Source organism: Poeciliopsis prolifica, unplaced genomic scaffold, assembly GCF_027474105.1.
Source record: "Poeciliopsis prolifica strain line A6 unplaced genomic scaffold, Auburn_PproV2 SCAFFOLD007, whole genome shotgun sequence".
Lineage (NCBI taxonomy): Eukaryota > Metazoa > Chordata > Actinopteri > Cyprinodontiformes > Poeciliidae > Poeciliopsis > Poeciliopsis prolifica.
The window spans coordinates 14,422,726-14,438,166 of NW_026562382.1; the positions used below are offsets into that span (position 1 = coordinate 14,422,726).

The following is a 15,441-nucleotide window of genomic DNA, read 5'->3' on the forward strand; positions in this document are numbered from 1 at the left end:
ATTTTTATTTTACTACAACCAACCTCCAATCATGCTAACTGGTTGATATTAAAGAAAATGGGATGTTCCAAAATGGTGCAGGATAATGTTGCCTCAAAGCAACAATCAGAAGAGAAACAACTTTATCTTATAAGGTGATACACTTAAAATGGTATGTATTGTAAGGCTATCGAGATATTTGACAGATTTATGAAATAAACAATGTTTAAGAAAATGAGCTTTTTTTTCTCTTGTGTACCATTAAAGTACACTGTTGCCAATCAACAACAAATATCATTAAACTTACAAAACTGATTTTCTTTTTCTATTTCAATATAGACATTTTTTTCCACTCAGACATCAGACAATGTGTACCACAGGAGATAAACAGTGAAAATAATAGAATGGAATATTTCTGTACAGTAATAATTGCTTACACACATACCACAATGTAGCAGTTTTTTTATTTCAACAATTTAATGAGGATAATAAAAATATCTAAAAGTAAATAAAGCAATAAAATATTTTTGCAGAGAAAACAAACAGCCATAAAGATTCAGTTTTTCTGCAGGTCACATGTGTTTTATTTCCGCTGCCAGCTGTTAAACCACCGACCTGCTCTGCTCCACATATCTGCTGCTCTCTGCCTGAACACAGACTGACCAGCTCTGAGGTTAAATGTGGTGCCCAACATGTAAAACTGACCGCTGTTGATCATACATAAAGACTCACAAAAGCAGACATATTTTGCTGAGAAGTAAACAAGTACTCCTGCCAGACTGTAAAGGAAAAATACAGAAAACCCTGAATGATGCCAGTGATGGTGACTCTCAACTGGCTACTGAGCCGAGCACTGGAAAGGGACTGTCCATTTATAACCATACGCCGAATGTGCATTCCTAGATAGACTACAGTGAGACAACTAGATGTCATCATCAGAACAAAAGATAGATAAAAATGACACTTCTTTATGATAGCCAAAATAGCATATATGTCCACAGTCTGGTTCAGCAACTGTTCCACCGGTTTGGAGATGAATGCCTCCACCGCAGAAGTCATGTTGAGTTCAGATCCAGTAGAATTGGGAGCCATAACAACCAAGACTAAATCCAGTAAATCGTAAATGTTTTCTAAAAGCAAAATGAAGAAGATGGTTGGTTTGATGTTCTTCTTAATCCGGATGAAGATGGTTTTCTGTGCAGGAACAATCTGAGTGTGATACAAGAAGTTCAGCCAGACAGAGGAGCTGCTGGACAAACAACCAAGTGTGATCACAAGATATATTTTGTCGATCCTGTCAGCAGTTTGCTCAAAGAAAAAAAACATCCTAAAAACGGTTAAGAAATAAACACTGGTGCTGACAACCAAGGAGCCCAGAAGTAGCTTTAGAGGTTGCTTGATCCTTTCTCTGTGGAGCGGACACACGATGCAGAAGATGTAAAATGCATTAATTATGAAGTTGATTACGCTGACAGGCCCATTGACTAGGGCCCAGGTTAGGTAGTTCATCTTTGGTTGTGTTTTTCTTCAATTTTTATGTGTAGGTTTTCCTGTCTTCTCTATCTGCTCTGTGCAGAGAACCACTCTTATCAATGAGACAATGACATCAAATATGCAATGGAACAATACTTACATGTTATGCAGAGTATGAAAATTATTCTCATCAGTTTGAAATTACCTGTGAAAAATGTCTTCAATGTGTTCATCTCTTTAAATGCATTGTCATTGTTTTCACCCTTGATGTTTCTATTCTCTGTATGTCAAGTATAGTAGGCAAATGTAGATGTTTAATGTAAAAAAATATGAACCTAATACTAATATCTTCCACTTTAACAGATATTTAACTCAAAATATTTTTCTCTTGTCAATAGTAATTGTTCTGCTCCTATAACATCCCCAACTCTATTGTCTCACATGTCAAATATGTAAATTGAGAAAATAGTTTTTCGGGTGTTTTATTTAATTAAAATCAGCAATAAATTCCAGGCAAAAAAAAATCATTTCGATATTTTTTTTATTTAAATAAACACTTCTGACTAAAACGCCAGAATCAACACACCATATAAACACACAAAACCAGCAGGAAAACACATAAAAATAATAATCCATGTCAGCAACAGCAAATTATGATACATCTTCACATTCAAGCACTTATGGAGAGTTATAATATTTTCTGGTAATTATTATTTTGCACCCACTTACCCACACACACACACGCCGACAAACACACGCACACTTTACCCTCATTTTTGTGCACACACGCAAACACTTCCACACACATAAAGCCACAGGTTTATCCCTTTGAAGTCAGTCAGTGTGTATGATTGAGATAACCATTGTGCTACATGTGGACAACTTGGCCATATTTGGAATAAATAACAGCGAGCATCAGGTTACAAAATCATCATTCAGTCAGTATAGATCCAATCTTTGGACATTTTTTGTTATTTGTTAAGCTCCACATTTTGTTTTAAGATTTATAAAAATAGATTTATTATTACAGCAGTATCGTGTATTTCATGATTTGTATTTTTAGATGTTTTGGACCATTTTGCTGATGTCTGTTTCACCTTTCTAAAATCTTATAAAGAAGAATTGTTTCAGTGCAGTGCTTTATAGGCAGCAATAACTGAACACAAGAGGCAGACTGTAATGGACCATTCACCTTTGCATTAAAACAATAGATGAATCGCTCCATTTACAGAGGCCTGTAGAAGTTGAACAAAATGATTCAAAACATGCAAAAACACTGAAATGGTCACAGGGAGAAGGATTTAACTTGCAAAATAGCTGTATTTAAAATGCACCACACACAGAAGCTCACAGGTTTCTGTGTTGAACTCTGATTTCAGATACGACTTTACTCATAAACCTTCCTATGGCGACAGTAAAAATCACGATGCAGTACAGGAAGAGTCAGAGGATGCGTGTGGCTCCAGAGGAAGACGTTCAGAAGTAGTCTCTTCTCCGAGAATCGTCGCTTATGAAAGAAGGGTTCAACTGGGCGGGGTAAATGCATGAGTGGCGCGAGCCTGGCAGACCTGTGAACGGATACAGCCCGTTTCTCTCCAGGTCGGAGTTACGCAAAGCAGGCTGTGGAAAACAATACAGAAAATACTTTACTGGTATGTTTGTTGAAATTATCAAACGTACCAGAGAAGTACAGTTCTTCTGTGTCTCAAAAAAAAGCAAAGTGTTGACTATGTAGTTTTGTAAAAGTAACTCATCCATCACATTCCTTAAGAGATGGGGTGAAGAAATTGCCTATCAATAATGTTGACTTTGTTTTCAGGAATTTTTTTGTGTTAATCAGTCTGTATGATAATGATGTGTGTCTCTCTCTGTCGTAGTTGATACAAAAACTGGAACGTTACTCATTTGAGCATTTCCTCTTGTTTTTCTGAAATTTGATATTTTTTTCTAAGGTGTAGTGTTGTTACATGTTCTTCTCAGCTTAGACTACATTCCCATACTTCTTCTTGAATCTGAAAAACTTGTAGCTCCAGGAAAGGTTTTAATGTTGTAAAATGAACATAAAAAAATCTACTTACAGAATAGTAAATGTCAGTCATCTGCAGCAAGTTTTTTGTGCTGCCATTTTCCTGCATCTCTATGGTCTCCCTGCCCCACTCCATGGATATCCGATTATTTTTGGGGAAGTCTGCATACGGTGACATCTGCATGTCTCCACTCTTGAAGATGATTTTATTGATGTCATTTTTGTCTTTCCTGAAAGGTTGACATTTTTAAAAGTAAAACTTACAGACAACACCAACATTAGCCGGATAAAACTAATTAAATCTAAATTAATTAAAGTATATATATATTTAGATTTATATAAAAAAATATATAAATCTATTTCATATATATATATTCTCTGACAAGGAGGGCCATCTTACTTGCAGCAAGTGACAATTAGAGCAATGATGAGGATGAGGAGGAGAGCGCCTCCTGCAGGTGCCACCACAACTGCAATCAGCTTATAAACTGTGTAGTGTTAAAATAAGAAAGAGTTTGCAATTATCAAAAAGTAATACTAATAACACATGTAAAAAATGTTAAAAACAGACTGAACATTATTGGTAAGGTAGATCTACTTACAGTTGGTACAATTGAAGCCCCCAAATCCAAAAGTGCACCTGAAAATTAGAAACAAAAACTACTTTAGAACTTTAAACATTAAATTTTATTGGTTTGATAGTACAAATGAACAAAGTTTGACTCACGCAACACATGTGCCATTTTCCAGCTTGTATCCATCCCTGCATTCTGAAATAAGACAAAATTGGCATTATGTTTCAATCATTTAAACAAATCAAACTAAATATTCTGTTGTTTTTCTTCAAGTGAGCAATTTATGTTGTGTAATGAGGAAAAGAGCTTACCTAGGCAGGACAAGTCTTCTGGGTTGTGTTTGTAATATCCCTGGAGACACTGGCAGTAGGCCGTGCCACTGCTGTCAGTGCAGGTTGAGCGCTCGGCATCACACTGAGTCTTCTGAGCTTCACATAAGCTCTCCACTGGAACACAATTAAGAGACATTATGGATATTAAATTAAAAGTTTGCATCCAAATCATTTAAATCTGTAATGCAGAGAGCTGGAAGTAATGTTTTTTTCTAATTTAGATAATCTGTGATTCTCCACCAAGAGAGTGGCTTGAATGCTATCTGCTGAGAATGGTAAATGCTTTTGAATAAACTCTGCCCCCTGGTGGCTACACACATATATACACTGTGAGATTTGATCAACTGCCAACGGTAAACCTTCCAACACATCCCCGAAAGAAAGAGAAGAAAGTAAAGGTTATTGATCTAGATGATGGTGATGTTCATGCTAATCAACTCACTGTGGTAGGAGAGCTGATGCTGCAGGACCATTCTGCAGTGGGTCAATGAGGAGCTGCAGTTGCTCAGAGACATCTGGATGCTGTTGTACACTTCAGTTGTTGTCACATCCGTGGAGATGGAAAACATGTTGACAGCCAAGATACGAACCCCACCCTGTTCCCTATTTGGAACAATCGCACTGTTTTACTTTTTTTTTTTTTTTTTTTTTAGCAAATTAAAGTATTTTAAAATAAGCATCAACAGTAAAGGTTGAAGTGTGCTGCAGACTTACTTGTTCCTCAGTGTGGAGCGACTATAACCTTGGAGGACCGACAGTGACACGTTGAGCTGAATGAGACACATTAAGCATCAGCTTTATGAAGAAATAGGCAGTGATGATGCACGTTAAAATGTCCTGCAAAACTCTGTATAGCCTTGTATACTGTATTGACTTTAGTATGTTATATTTTGTCACATTATTTTTGCATTGTTGAGCGAGGCTTACCAGTTGTATGATCTCTCTCTCATACATGGCGGGGTTTTTGACATGATCATGTTTGTTAAAACTGAAAGTTCCCAGAAATGTCTTCACTACAGAAGGAAGAAAAGCCTGCAGTGAGCAAGTTGGAATAACTTTAACAAAACCATAAACTGGACTAATCTGTATTGCAGGATCACCTCTGGTGCACGTCCGTCCATCCTCAAGATGATAGCCGAGTGGACATTCACAGTTGAAGGAGCCATTTGAGTTTAAGCACTTGGAGCCAGTCGGGCAGGGGTTCTGCTTACACTCATCCATATCTGAACACAGTAGGTGCAAAAAAAATACAATGTAAAAGGAACTCTTTCTGACCTGTAAATATCAATCATGTTCTTCATACTCTGCAAATTTGCTTTGATCGTGTAAACATGACATCACCTTGGTTGCAGGTGGGTCCTGTCCAGGCCTTCTGACACTGACAGATGAACTCTGGTCCCTTATAGCTCACACACATCCCTCCGTTCATGCAAGGGTTCGACACACAGGGATTTCCTGGCAGTCAGGGAGGTCAAAAAGTATTATCAAAACATTATTTTCTTTTCTTACGCCAAATCTTTTTCTACTGTAAAGCAGAGTACAGCATAACTATCTACGTGCACAAAGAATGCCAGTGTTATTTTTAGGATGTTTCTTCTAAAATGCATTTTTAATAAATGAAATGTAGCAGCTTTCTAATTCTTCTTTTCAGATGTAATTTCAGATTCAGCTATTTCGGTTAGGATTTTGACCACATTGCACCACTGAGACTACGTCGGAAAAAGTCTTGCATGACACAATTCTTGATGGATCAGAAGCTTCAGTGTTGGATTTACTAGACCTTAGGCAGATAATATAAACACACCTGCCTTGCCTTTTGTATACTCTCAAGTAAGACAATTGTTGGAATCAAGAAGAAAATTCACAGCAGCAAAATCTTCACTAAAACAAAGTATTTAAGCACATAGCTTCTACACAACTCAAAACATTGTCTCTAACAATCAGAAACATGTTTTTGATAGTTGCAGTTCTGAGATATTTATGTTTGGGGTTCTTGTTTCAAACTCTTAAAATTTTGGTTTTTGTATCCAAGGGGATACAGACATTTCACAAGCCGTAGACAAGAGGCCTGTCAAACACCAGCACTTCACATCATTTGATACATTTGATATGTCAAATGTACAAAATAATCCATTTAAGGGAGGATGAGAAAATATGTTGGTATTCAAAAACAAACTCATATATTTATACAAAGTTCAAAACCGCAAGAACAAAGCCATACACTGTGAAGTATAAGTGGTTATTTCTCATTTTAGCCTAAAAAAATTTGAAAACGGTAACAAAATAATTTTCCAATATATCTATATGTATATGTGTCTGTAATTTCTAACAAAAATGATTAAAAATAAAGACTAACAAAATATTTTTATAATGTTTTGTGACATTGGTTTGATTTTTATGTTGTTTGTTTTTAAACTGTATGGGATTTTAGTTAATGACAAGCTTTGATTTGATTTAAGAATGCAGTGTTTATATTTTTGTTTTGTTTTTTTAATAACGGCTTGCATAGGTTGTGATGTTTTATGGATAAGTGCAATGTTTACTGTGCAATATTTAGAAGGAATATACAGAGAAAAATGAAGTACTCCTTAGTCCTTCCCCTGTATGTTTAAAATGTAAGGCAAACTGGCTGCAATATGTGTTTTCACCACAAGACGTCGCTAAAAACCTTCAAAGATGAACCTTGATTATTTCTGAAAAATGGATCACTTTAATCTTAGGAGATGAAATCGACACTTACTCAGATCTGAAAATAAAATAACTAAGCTTCAGTTTATGAAAAAATAATATTTTAAATTTTTTTCTAGTCCTTTTTCAGTCATTTACAATATCTGTCATCTATCAAACTCAAATGCATGATTATTCTTAAGGAATATTTTACCTATAATCGGGGTTTTTTTTTACAATTACAAAAAAATCCAAGCTTTTCAGTTGTTTTAAAAAATACATATGTGAAACATTTGCACTTTTAATGCTACCCTCTATGACATACAAGACCTGATTTTCCTTTCAGTCAGTGAGGATAAGAACATGCTGTGCAAAGGTCACATCAGGGAACCTGTTAACATCGAAGTGAGAACGTGAATTAGGTCAGTAACTCACTTTGTGGCAGTCTGGCAGTTTGGACCACGGTGGGGACCGTCGTCACTTCCAGCTCTGTGGCTCTTCCATCCGTCTGTTTCTTGGTAGTGTGTACAGCCTCAGTAGTCCTGGCAGGAGTGCTGTGACTGTCAGTGCTTTTGCTGTACTGAATTTGCATCGTGGTGAGTCTTTGGGTCCCTGTGCTTGTTTCTGCCTGCGTGGTTGCTGCTTTTGTAGGAATGACCATCTTAGTTGAAGGCCACTGCGTTTGGACTGCTGGGAGTGCTGCAGAGGTCTGCAGGGTTGGGGTGGGGGCTGTGGAGGAAGGTGAAGTGGATGTGACAATGGTCTCTGTAATGGATTCTGTAGTATAACTACTGGAGCTGCTGCTCAGCATTGCTGCTGATGTTGCTGGTAGGGAAGGAACTGTGGAGGCCATGCTGCTGGTGGTGAAAGCAGTTGACTTAAAGGTGATTTCTTCTGTTGTCTGTGCTCTGTTAAAATGAAGAGAAAATTGATTACATCTCAAAGTAGTTTTGTTTCTGAATTAACTAAATTTGAAATATGAGCAGTATCTTGCCAAAAATATTTATAGCACTTAATCTTCTCTTCACTGATGTGTTCTAAGAAACCTCTGAGGCCTTCATAGAGCAGAGATTAAATTTGACACAGTTGGACTCCTTTTACATATTAGATCATTTTTTAAATAAAACTGATTATTTTCTGAAGGTAACCTTTGTTGAAGATAACTGATTTACATATTTGATTGTTTTTTGAAGGAAACTGAGAGGCCAGAATACAAACTAACAATTTTTAAAATATTTTTAAATAATGTGTACACCGTACATCATTTCCTTTCACTTTACTATTATCTACTGCTGTTTTTCTACCACCAGCAGGGGGCACAAAGGCTAACTGAAATTGAACCAATTGGTAAAAAGAAAAGTTTACATTTTTACCTCTCGGTGGCAGTGACTGGTGTAGGAGTGAGGAAGACCCCAGTAACCGTGCTTGGCACGTTTGTCTGAGACTCATCCATTTCAGATGAACTGCTGATCGTTGAGGGTACTGTAGTCAAACCTGAACCCACACTATCCTCACTGGTTTGGGGTGAAAGCCCTTCTGTCCCTTCCTGGTTGTGTGTGTTGGGGCTCCGGGCTCCAGTGGTCATCTCTGTGGACAATCCAACATTGCTGTCAGAGTCCTGATCCGTCCCAGAGTCATTTACTGGACCCTCTGAGTGTGAAGTGAAAGGAGGAGTGGAGGAAACAGATGTGTCTGACTGGTCAGTGCTAGGCTCCGTTACCCTGAGAGGTGGAGTTGAGTTAGACATCTCCTGAGATGTTAAAGAAAACTGATGATTTGTGGCATTAGGTTGTCCGGTTAAACCTGGGGTTCCGCTGGCCGCCGCTGGACCATTCGTTTCAGAAAAACTCCCAATCACTCTCTGCTCTGTAGTTTCTCTCCCATCAGTCCTTGTCGATGGGGCGCTTTGAGTATAACCCTCGGTTTCCACAGGCCTTGGAGGGACACCCCAGGTGGACGGAGGCTGACGGAAGCTTGAGTCCTTTGTAAATGCCGATGAGGTGCTGTTGTTAGAAGAGGTAACAGAGAGCAGGGTTCTTTCCCCGGCACGGCTTACAGTTGTTGTGTAGGTTCTGCCGGAGAGTGTGCCGGTCTGCGACACCACAGAAGTAGCATCCCCCAAACGGAGCGTCGTATCCGGACTGTCCTGGGACATGGTTTCATCCTCAGGAAACACCCAGGGTTGGTCCTCCGTGGACACAGAGTGGGAGATTACTGGCATCTGGTTTGTGTTAGTAAAGCCACTGCTACTACTGACAATGGTACTGCTACTAGTACTGCTGCTGCTGCTGCTGCTACTACTATCACTACTAGTACTACTACTACCACTACTACTGCTGCTGCTGCTGCTGCTACTACTATCACTACTAGTACTACTACTGCTGCTGATGTTACTACTACCACTACGAGTACTACTACTTCTACTACTACCACTACTAGTACTACTAGTACCACTACTACTGCTGCTACTACTGAACTCAGTGGTGGTTATAAAGGAGGAAGTAAGTGGCTCTGTGGACATATTTGTGGCCTCAGAAAACCTGCTCCTTGTTTCTGTGAAGGGTTCTGTCTGCTCCGTGTCTGCAAATATATAAAAAAAGTAAAAACCAAAGATTAATTTTCTCTGTGTGCTTTCTAAAACATTGCGACATGAACTCGTAAAGACTAAGCTGCACCAGGTTTGATAATCTGAGTCATTTATTCAGTATCTGAAGGAAAAAGTGGTTTTATTTATTTAGTTTTTCTTAATTAGCTAAGCATTTTCAGTACTCTGTCAAGTAGCCAAATAAAGTTCATAAACCACAGCTGAATGTCAAATAGATTGGTCAAATAGATTGGCATAATTTTTTTTAATGGTTAAAAAGGAGCAACTTATTCTCAGATCTATTTTTATTAAATATAATGTATTTTCATAATACATTTTTTTTTCTTTATATTGTCAGTCAAACTTCTAAAATACATAAATGAGACTCCAGTTTTTTCAAAGAAACCTGAATTCACTAAAATGAATTCGCAGAAATGCTGTCATGATTTCATAAAATCCTTGAAATTTTGGTTTTGCAACCATTGAATAGTGCCCAATAGAGAGCGCTCACCAGAAAGAACCTGTGTAAGGTGCAGACAGTAAGAAGTTGCTGTCAGGGTGAACAAAACAGTTTGTATGGGCAGTAAACTTTGGGTGGAGAACAACTGGCAGCCAGTTTGTCTAGTCCTAACAATGGCTTCAAGTCCTAAATATGGAAGTGACTGTCTCTGCTGGGAATCTGCCATTTCCTTCCTAAAGCTGAGTGAGCACAGGGCGATTGGCAGAAACTGGCAAAGCATGGATCTAGGCGTGTTTTCATTGTTCAAAGGTCTCTTTTAGGCCGGTTAAAATGGTTTGGTCACATATAAACTCCCTGAACACGACCAGAAACGAAAAGAATGCAACGACAGAGACGCCATTGCTGATTTGGGGACATTTTTGTGGCATTTTGAAGTTGACAGCTGAGAATCAAGGGCGACATGAAGAGGAATGGTATGCAGCAAAGGCCTCCACCTAGAAACATTGTTCCATGTTCTATTTAAATTACACAACTCTTAGTATTATCCTCATAGCATACTCTGACATTATGGTGTTGACATTCAGTTTATTCATCACTTTGTTCAGAACAAAAGACGAACTGTAAATTGCATTTTGGTTAGAGATATATATTTTTTTTATTCTAGCTGAAATAAAACAGTAAATATCAAACCTTAACAACTCAAATGACCTATATGTCAATTAGCATTTTATTTATATATTTTGACGTTCACCAACTACTTTACATTGTCCGCCAAATGCTCCACAATTAGTGGAGCTCAAAATAAAGGAATTATTGCTGCATCATATTCCAGCCTTGGTCACAACAATCCCTATGAAATAAAAAAAAATTTATTTGTTTTAGAATTTATCTCCATAAATTGGTTGCATAAAAATAGCTATAATATTTGTTGTACTTTTTTTTTTTATAAATAAACTGAACTTACCAAGGAAGACGAAATGGCTAGAAAGGGTCACTTAAGAAAACTGTATCTAGTTTTTGAGTATGAGATTGTGCTACTGCAATAAAAGATTACTCTAATACAGGCTTTTCCAATATATTCACTCCTGGGGGTAACAACTAAATACAGTTAGTGGCCTGGTATGAATGAGATTTCTTCCACTGCTTATCTCTCTAGTCTTGTGTGGTCTGACAGCCTTTTATCTGGCCTCTCTCCAGGACTGAGAAAAGGGGATAGTGATGTTGCCCAAACGGCTCCCATACAAAACTGAAATAAAAGGTGGATTCAACAGCAGAGCTGCCTGTCTGGTGGGAAGCTATGGGGATGAGAAAAGGGGTCATCAGACTGTTTTTCCCTCTTAGTTCCTCTGCATGTGTCATTCTCAATAGTTCCAATTCTTTTTGTCTCTCTCTGGATCCATTCTGGGAAACAAAACTAAGACTGGAACGTAGTGCTGGCAGAAAATGATAGACACTCCCAGATCACTCTGCTGTTTATCTCTCAGCTGTTAACAGAGTTGTCAGTGTTGTGCCTTCACATCTGATATGCTTCAAAAACCGTTCTCTCTGGTTTAGCATGTCCATCTTCTTTAGTGACAAATTATTAATAATGCTGTTAATCTAAATTGTGCATACATCTTGTTGCCAGGTGGTTTAGCTGTGACCAGAAAGCTGCAAATGTTGATGGTCAGCTGCAATATGACCATGACTCTGACTCTGACTGTGTTAGTCATTTCAACTTTCTTCTTCCTTGCAGCATCCATGCTTTCAAGCGCAGCTCATAGTGAGGGCATTGGTGTTATGAAACGTTTTGGGATGACTCCCACTTGGACTGAGTGTAACTGCATGAATCAAAGAGGGTGTTGGTGGGAATGTCCGAAATACCTCGCCAAACCCACACAGACCAAATAAAACTAGAAACACATCATCCTAATTACCCGGCCTCAAAAAGAATAAATAATAATACAAAATGCTGTAAAAAGAGATAGCATATTAATAAATATTACCTAAAATAAAATACAACAGGCATTCAGATTTCAGCACTATTTTTGCTGAAATCTGGACTATATTAGGAATTCCTGCAATTTTTAATATAGATGTGAGGTTTATTTTAAGCCACATTTCCCGACTCTTCTCTGGTTTTTAATTCATCTATATTTTCCTATTGCTTCATCTATATTTTCCTGATAAAAAAACTTCAACACTGTGTGGACATCAAGAACAAGCATAGTCCATAGAGTTGAACAAATATATTATTGACATGTAGCATGAACTTATGGCTCTTGGAATACAGTATACCCAGTGTTAATGCTGTCTTTGTGATTAAAATATTGCTCACATTCACATTAGAAAAGTAGTTGCATTTTAATACTGTAATACAGTTTTCTAGTTGTAAATATAGAAAATCCTCGAAAGCTGTTTTTTTTTATGTAATCTGGGACATATGTACAGCTGACACCAGATATTAATAACAAGACCTAAAGCAAAGACATTTTTGACAATGTCTTTTCTTAAATGAGACTAAACTTGAACTGTTTTATTTTAGGATTGACAAACTTATTTTTATTTAGAAAATAACGAGAAAAATACATTTTTGGTGATTTTTTTAAACTTCACTCAAAGTGAGATGTTTAGAGACGTCTTATTACCTTTCAAAACTAAAGGCTTGGATCAACTACTCTGTGTACCCTTGAACATGCTGGAAACAATAATTTGCTGGATGTTTGGTCTATTACTCCTGATAAAAATCGTCAGGTTGTATACAGCCTCACTCACATATCTTTTTAGCTCTACTCAGAAACTTTCTATATAAAATAAAAAACTTTCCAAAGAGAGAAGGCCCTCGTCAAAAAAAAAGAAGAAGAAAAAGATAAAGTGTTTTGCTGTTATGCTTTGGGTTACTATCCATTTGTGAAACCCATTCATGCTCAGACTGGCCGATATCTTGAGATCTTGCTTTGATATTGATCCACAAAATGTCGTTTCTTGCGGTAACATCCATGTTGAATGTGCAACAATCCCTCTCGTACAAAATGATATAATGTTACCAGCCCCATATTTCACAGAAAGGATCTTGTTCTGCAACTTGTATGTTTTCCTATTTTCCTTCAAATGTCACAATGGTGATTACGTCCAAACACTTCAGTTCTACTTCAACCAGGCCACCACACAGGTCTTCCTCACTGAGAGGACATCCACTATGCAATACATGACCCGTCTCCTGAATGGAATGATTGCTGGATGTTATACTTGTATATAAGCTCTTGAAAAGATAAAACTGGTACTTTCAGAGTCATGGAGGTTCACAAATTTCTCCTGATGTGGACAATTTCTTTTGATTTTCCAGAGCTGTCACACAGGAAGCAGAGGGTTTGACTAAAATGTTTTGAATCAATTCACCAAAAGCGGGCAAAACCTTGATAACTGGCTTTCCAAGATCGCATTAAGGCATAATAACCTCTCTTGAATTAAAGATGGTAGTAGAAAGTTTTGTAAAAAGTAGAAGAATCAGGGAAAATATCCCATATTTGTTTTATTAGTCTGAAAACTAACTGTGAGCTAGATGACAAAATAAAATGCCCGATGGTTTATATGCAGGAAATTGTCGCCAATTCCTTCAAAAGCAAAATAAATATATTTTTAAAAATGACAACTTCTGCATGTGTCAAAGCAAAAACTCTTCATGAATATGTTCTTCTCGTATGAGTCTTGTCTTTGCCAACTGACACAGCACATAAACTGCAGGAAATTAGAGTATGCTGCCCAGAATGGAGTCATCTGAGGATGCTGCTCGACATATTCATGATGTCATAATTGAGTTTCAGCTCTGTCCGCAATTTCTTTATATTGGAAGAACTTCATCAAGTTCACTTAAGATAGCTAAAAGGGTCTAGTGTCATAAACAGATACTGTATTAGTTCAAGGCTACACAAACTTCCTGCATTTAACTAATAATAGGGCTGAACAGCTTGCATACATTATACTTCAAAACATTTAATCAATATTTCTGAGTGCGTCGGCAAAACATAATACCATTCATTCATATATGTAATATATGTTACATGTAGTTTTGGGGTAACAGAATATTCCTCTGAGTGACTTTCAGTTCATGTTGATACCAAACCCTTAAGTTTAATAAGTAAATGTCCACTTAACCCATTAAATGAGGGTGAAGACCCTCAGCTTGAGCCAAGTTTGACTTCAGATTTGCTGCTAACTTTGATAGGGAATGTAAAAAAAACAAACTTAAAACCCTCTTTTATTTATTTAACAATCTACACACCATTCTTTTGGACAGCACATGCAATGACAACACCAGGTGACTGAACGAACAGCTTTAGTTACATTCTGACCACATTTCTTATTAAAACAATGTGGCTATTTTATCCATTACTTACCATTAGATTTACAAGATTTATGAAAAATAAAAGTTTTCTAAAGACATTTAGTGTGAGACCTAAAACATAATTAGAACTACTTGAGGACCACTTAATCAGTTAAGACATATGATCATGTGCAGCAAAAGTGTTTTTGTTTTCTGTTTCTTTGTGGACAACACAAATAGAACTGGATGCAGCTTAGACTGATGCTCTTATTATTCATTATTTACGGTTCTAGATCTGTTTTCTACATAAAAGACTGCTTTAAATTTAATTTCACTCGGGATTTAGAAACACTCTTACAAAAACATCGTGGGCCCAAAAAAAAAATAGTAATGGTTCTGTTTTTAAAACAACCTCATTGTTACAACATTTATCACGTGGCTCAGTCTGGAAGCACCATGCTGCATCCTGAAGCTATTGATCCCTTTGACATCATAAATTAAAAGCTGCATTAGGAAATATGGTTTAACGCTTTGAACTTTGTTATTCATTCTGGGATCTTACCGAGGCGCCCAGCGGTGGCAGCGTGGGTCCCAGCCGTGTGTGTGAGCAGGAGGTCCCTCTGTGATGGTGATAAACTCTCGCTGGAGTATGAAGTGGAAGTTTCGCCGTCTTCGGTGTTGCTGGGTTCATCTGTGGCCGCTGAGTAATACGACCCGTCCGTTACCGAATTCGTGCTGTTGTAGTCGGGGGTCCCTGCCCAGAGGGGCCCCGGCAGACCCAGACCCAGCACCCACAGAGAGCAGAGGAGGACTTGATTCAAAAGCCACGTTCCCATGACTCCTTTTTGTGAGACCCCCGAAGTAGCGGCCGCAGATCGATTCCGCAAACACGAGTGGATGCCCGGGAGTCCTCCGCCGGGGACACCATGGGACGAGCGCTCCTGGTGTTGGAGAAAGTTCAGATGGGAAATGTATGACTCCTGCTGGAGGTCCGGAGGAGATCCGTGGTTCTGCTGGCGGGGAGCGGAAGATAACAGAGCCC

General features: G+C 37.9%; 2 protein-coding genes across 2 annotated transcripts; both read right to left on the reverse strand.

Moving 5' to 3' along the window:
• Positions 1–571: 571 nt before the first annotated feature.
• Positions 572–2,088, reverse strand: LOC129361221 (uncharacterized). The gene is made up of 3 exons (XM_055031965.1): positions 2,071–2,088; positions 1,345–1,488; positions 572–1,188 (listed from the first exon to the last, which is right to left on the reverse strand). Exons 1-3 carry the CDS (start codon positions 2,086–2,088, stop codon positions 694–696), a joined length of 657 nt encoding a protein of 218 aa, XP_054887940.1. The 3' UTR covers positions 572–693.
• On the reverse strand, positions 1,977–15,415 carry heg1 (heart development protein with EGF-like domains 1). Its single transcript, XM_055031675.1, has 14 exons — positions 14,962–15,415; positions 8,426–9,632; positions 7,488–7,960; positions 5,727–5,840; positions 5,486–5,608; positions 5,313–5,398; positions 5,100–5,155; positions 4,828–4,988; positions 4,365–4,499; positions 4,206–4,248; positions 4,081–4,118; positions 3,879–3,966; positions 3,531–3,708; positions 1,977–3,072 (listed from the first exon to the last, which is right to left on the reverse strand). The coding sequence occupies exons 1-14, from the start codon at positions 15,233–15,235 to the stop codon at positions 2,929–2,931; spliced, it is 3,120 nt and encodes a 1,039-aa protein (XP_054887650.1). The 5' UTR covers positions 15,236–15,415; the 3' UTR covers positions 1,977–2,928.
• Positions 15,416–15,441: the final 26 nt, after the last annotated feature.

What these genes read in the sequence shown, in the direction of transcription:
- heg1 (XM_055031675.1), bottom strand. Translation starts at nt 15,235, where the DNA reads ATGGGAACGTGGCTTTTGAATCAAGTCCTCCTCTGCTCTCTGTGGGTG. An exon ending in GCATCAGCTCTCCTACCACA is followed by an intron (nt 4,500 to 4,827) that starts GTGAGTTGATTA and finishes ATTGTGTTCCAG; the next exon opens with TGGAGAGCTTATGTGAAGCT. An exon ending in TGACTGACATTTACTATTCT is followed by an intron (nt 3,073 to 3,530) that starts GTAAGTAGATTT and finishes TGTTTTCCACAG; the next exon opens with CCTGCTTTGCGTAACTCCGA.
- LOC129361221 (XM_055031965.1), bottom strand. An exon ending in AGCTACTTCTGGGCTCCTTG is followed by an intron (nt 1,189 to 1,344) that starts GTTGTCAGCACC and finishes TATCACACTCAG; the next exon opens with ATTGTTCCTGCACAGAAAAC.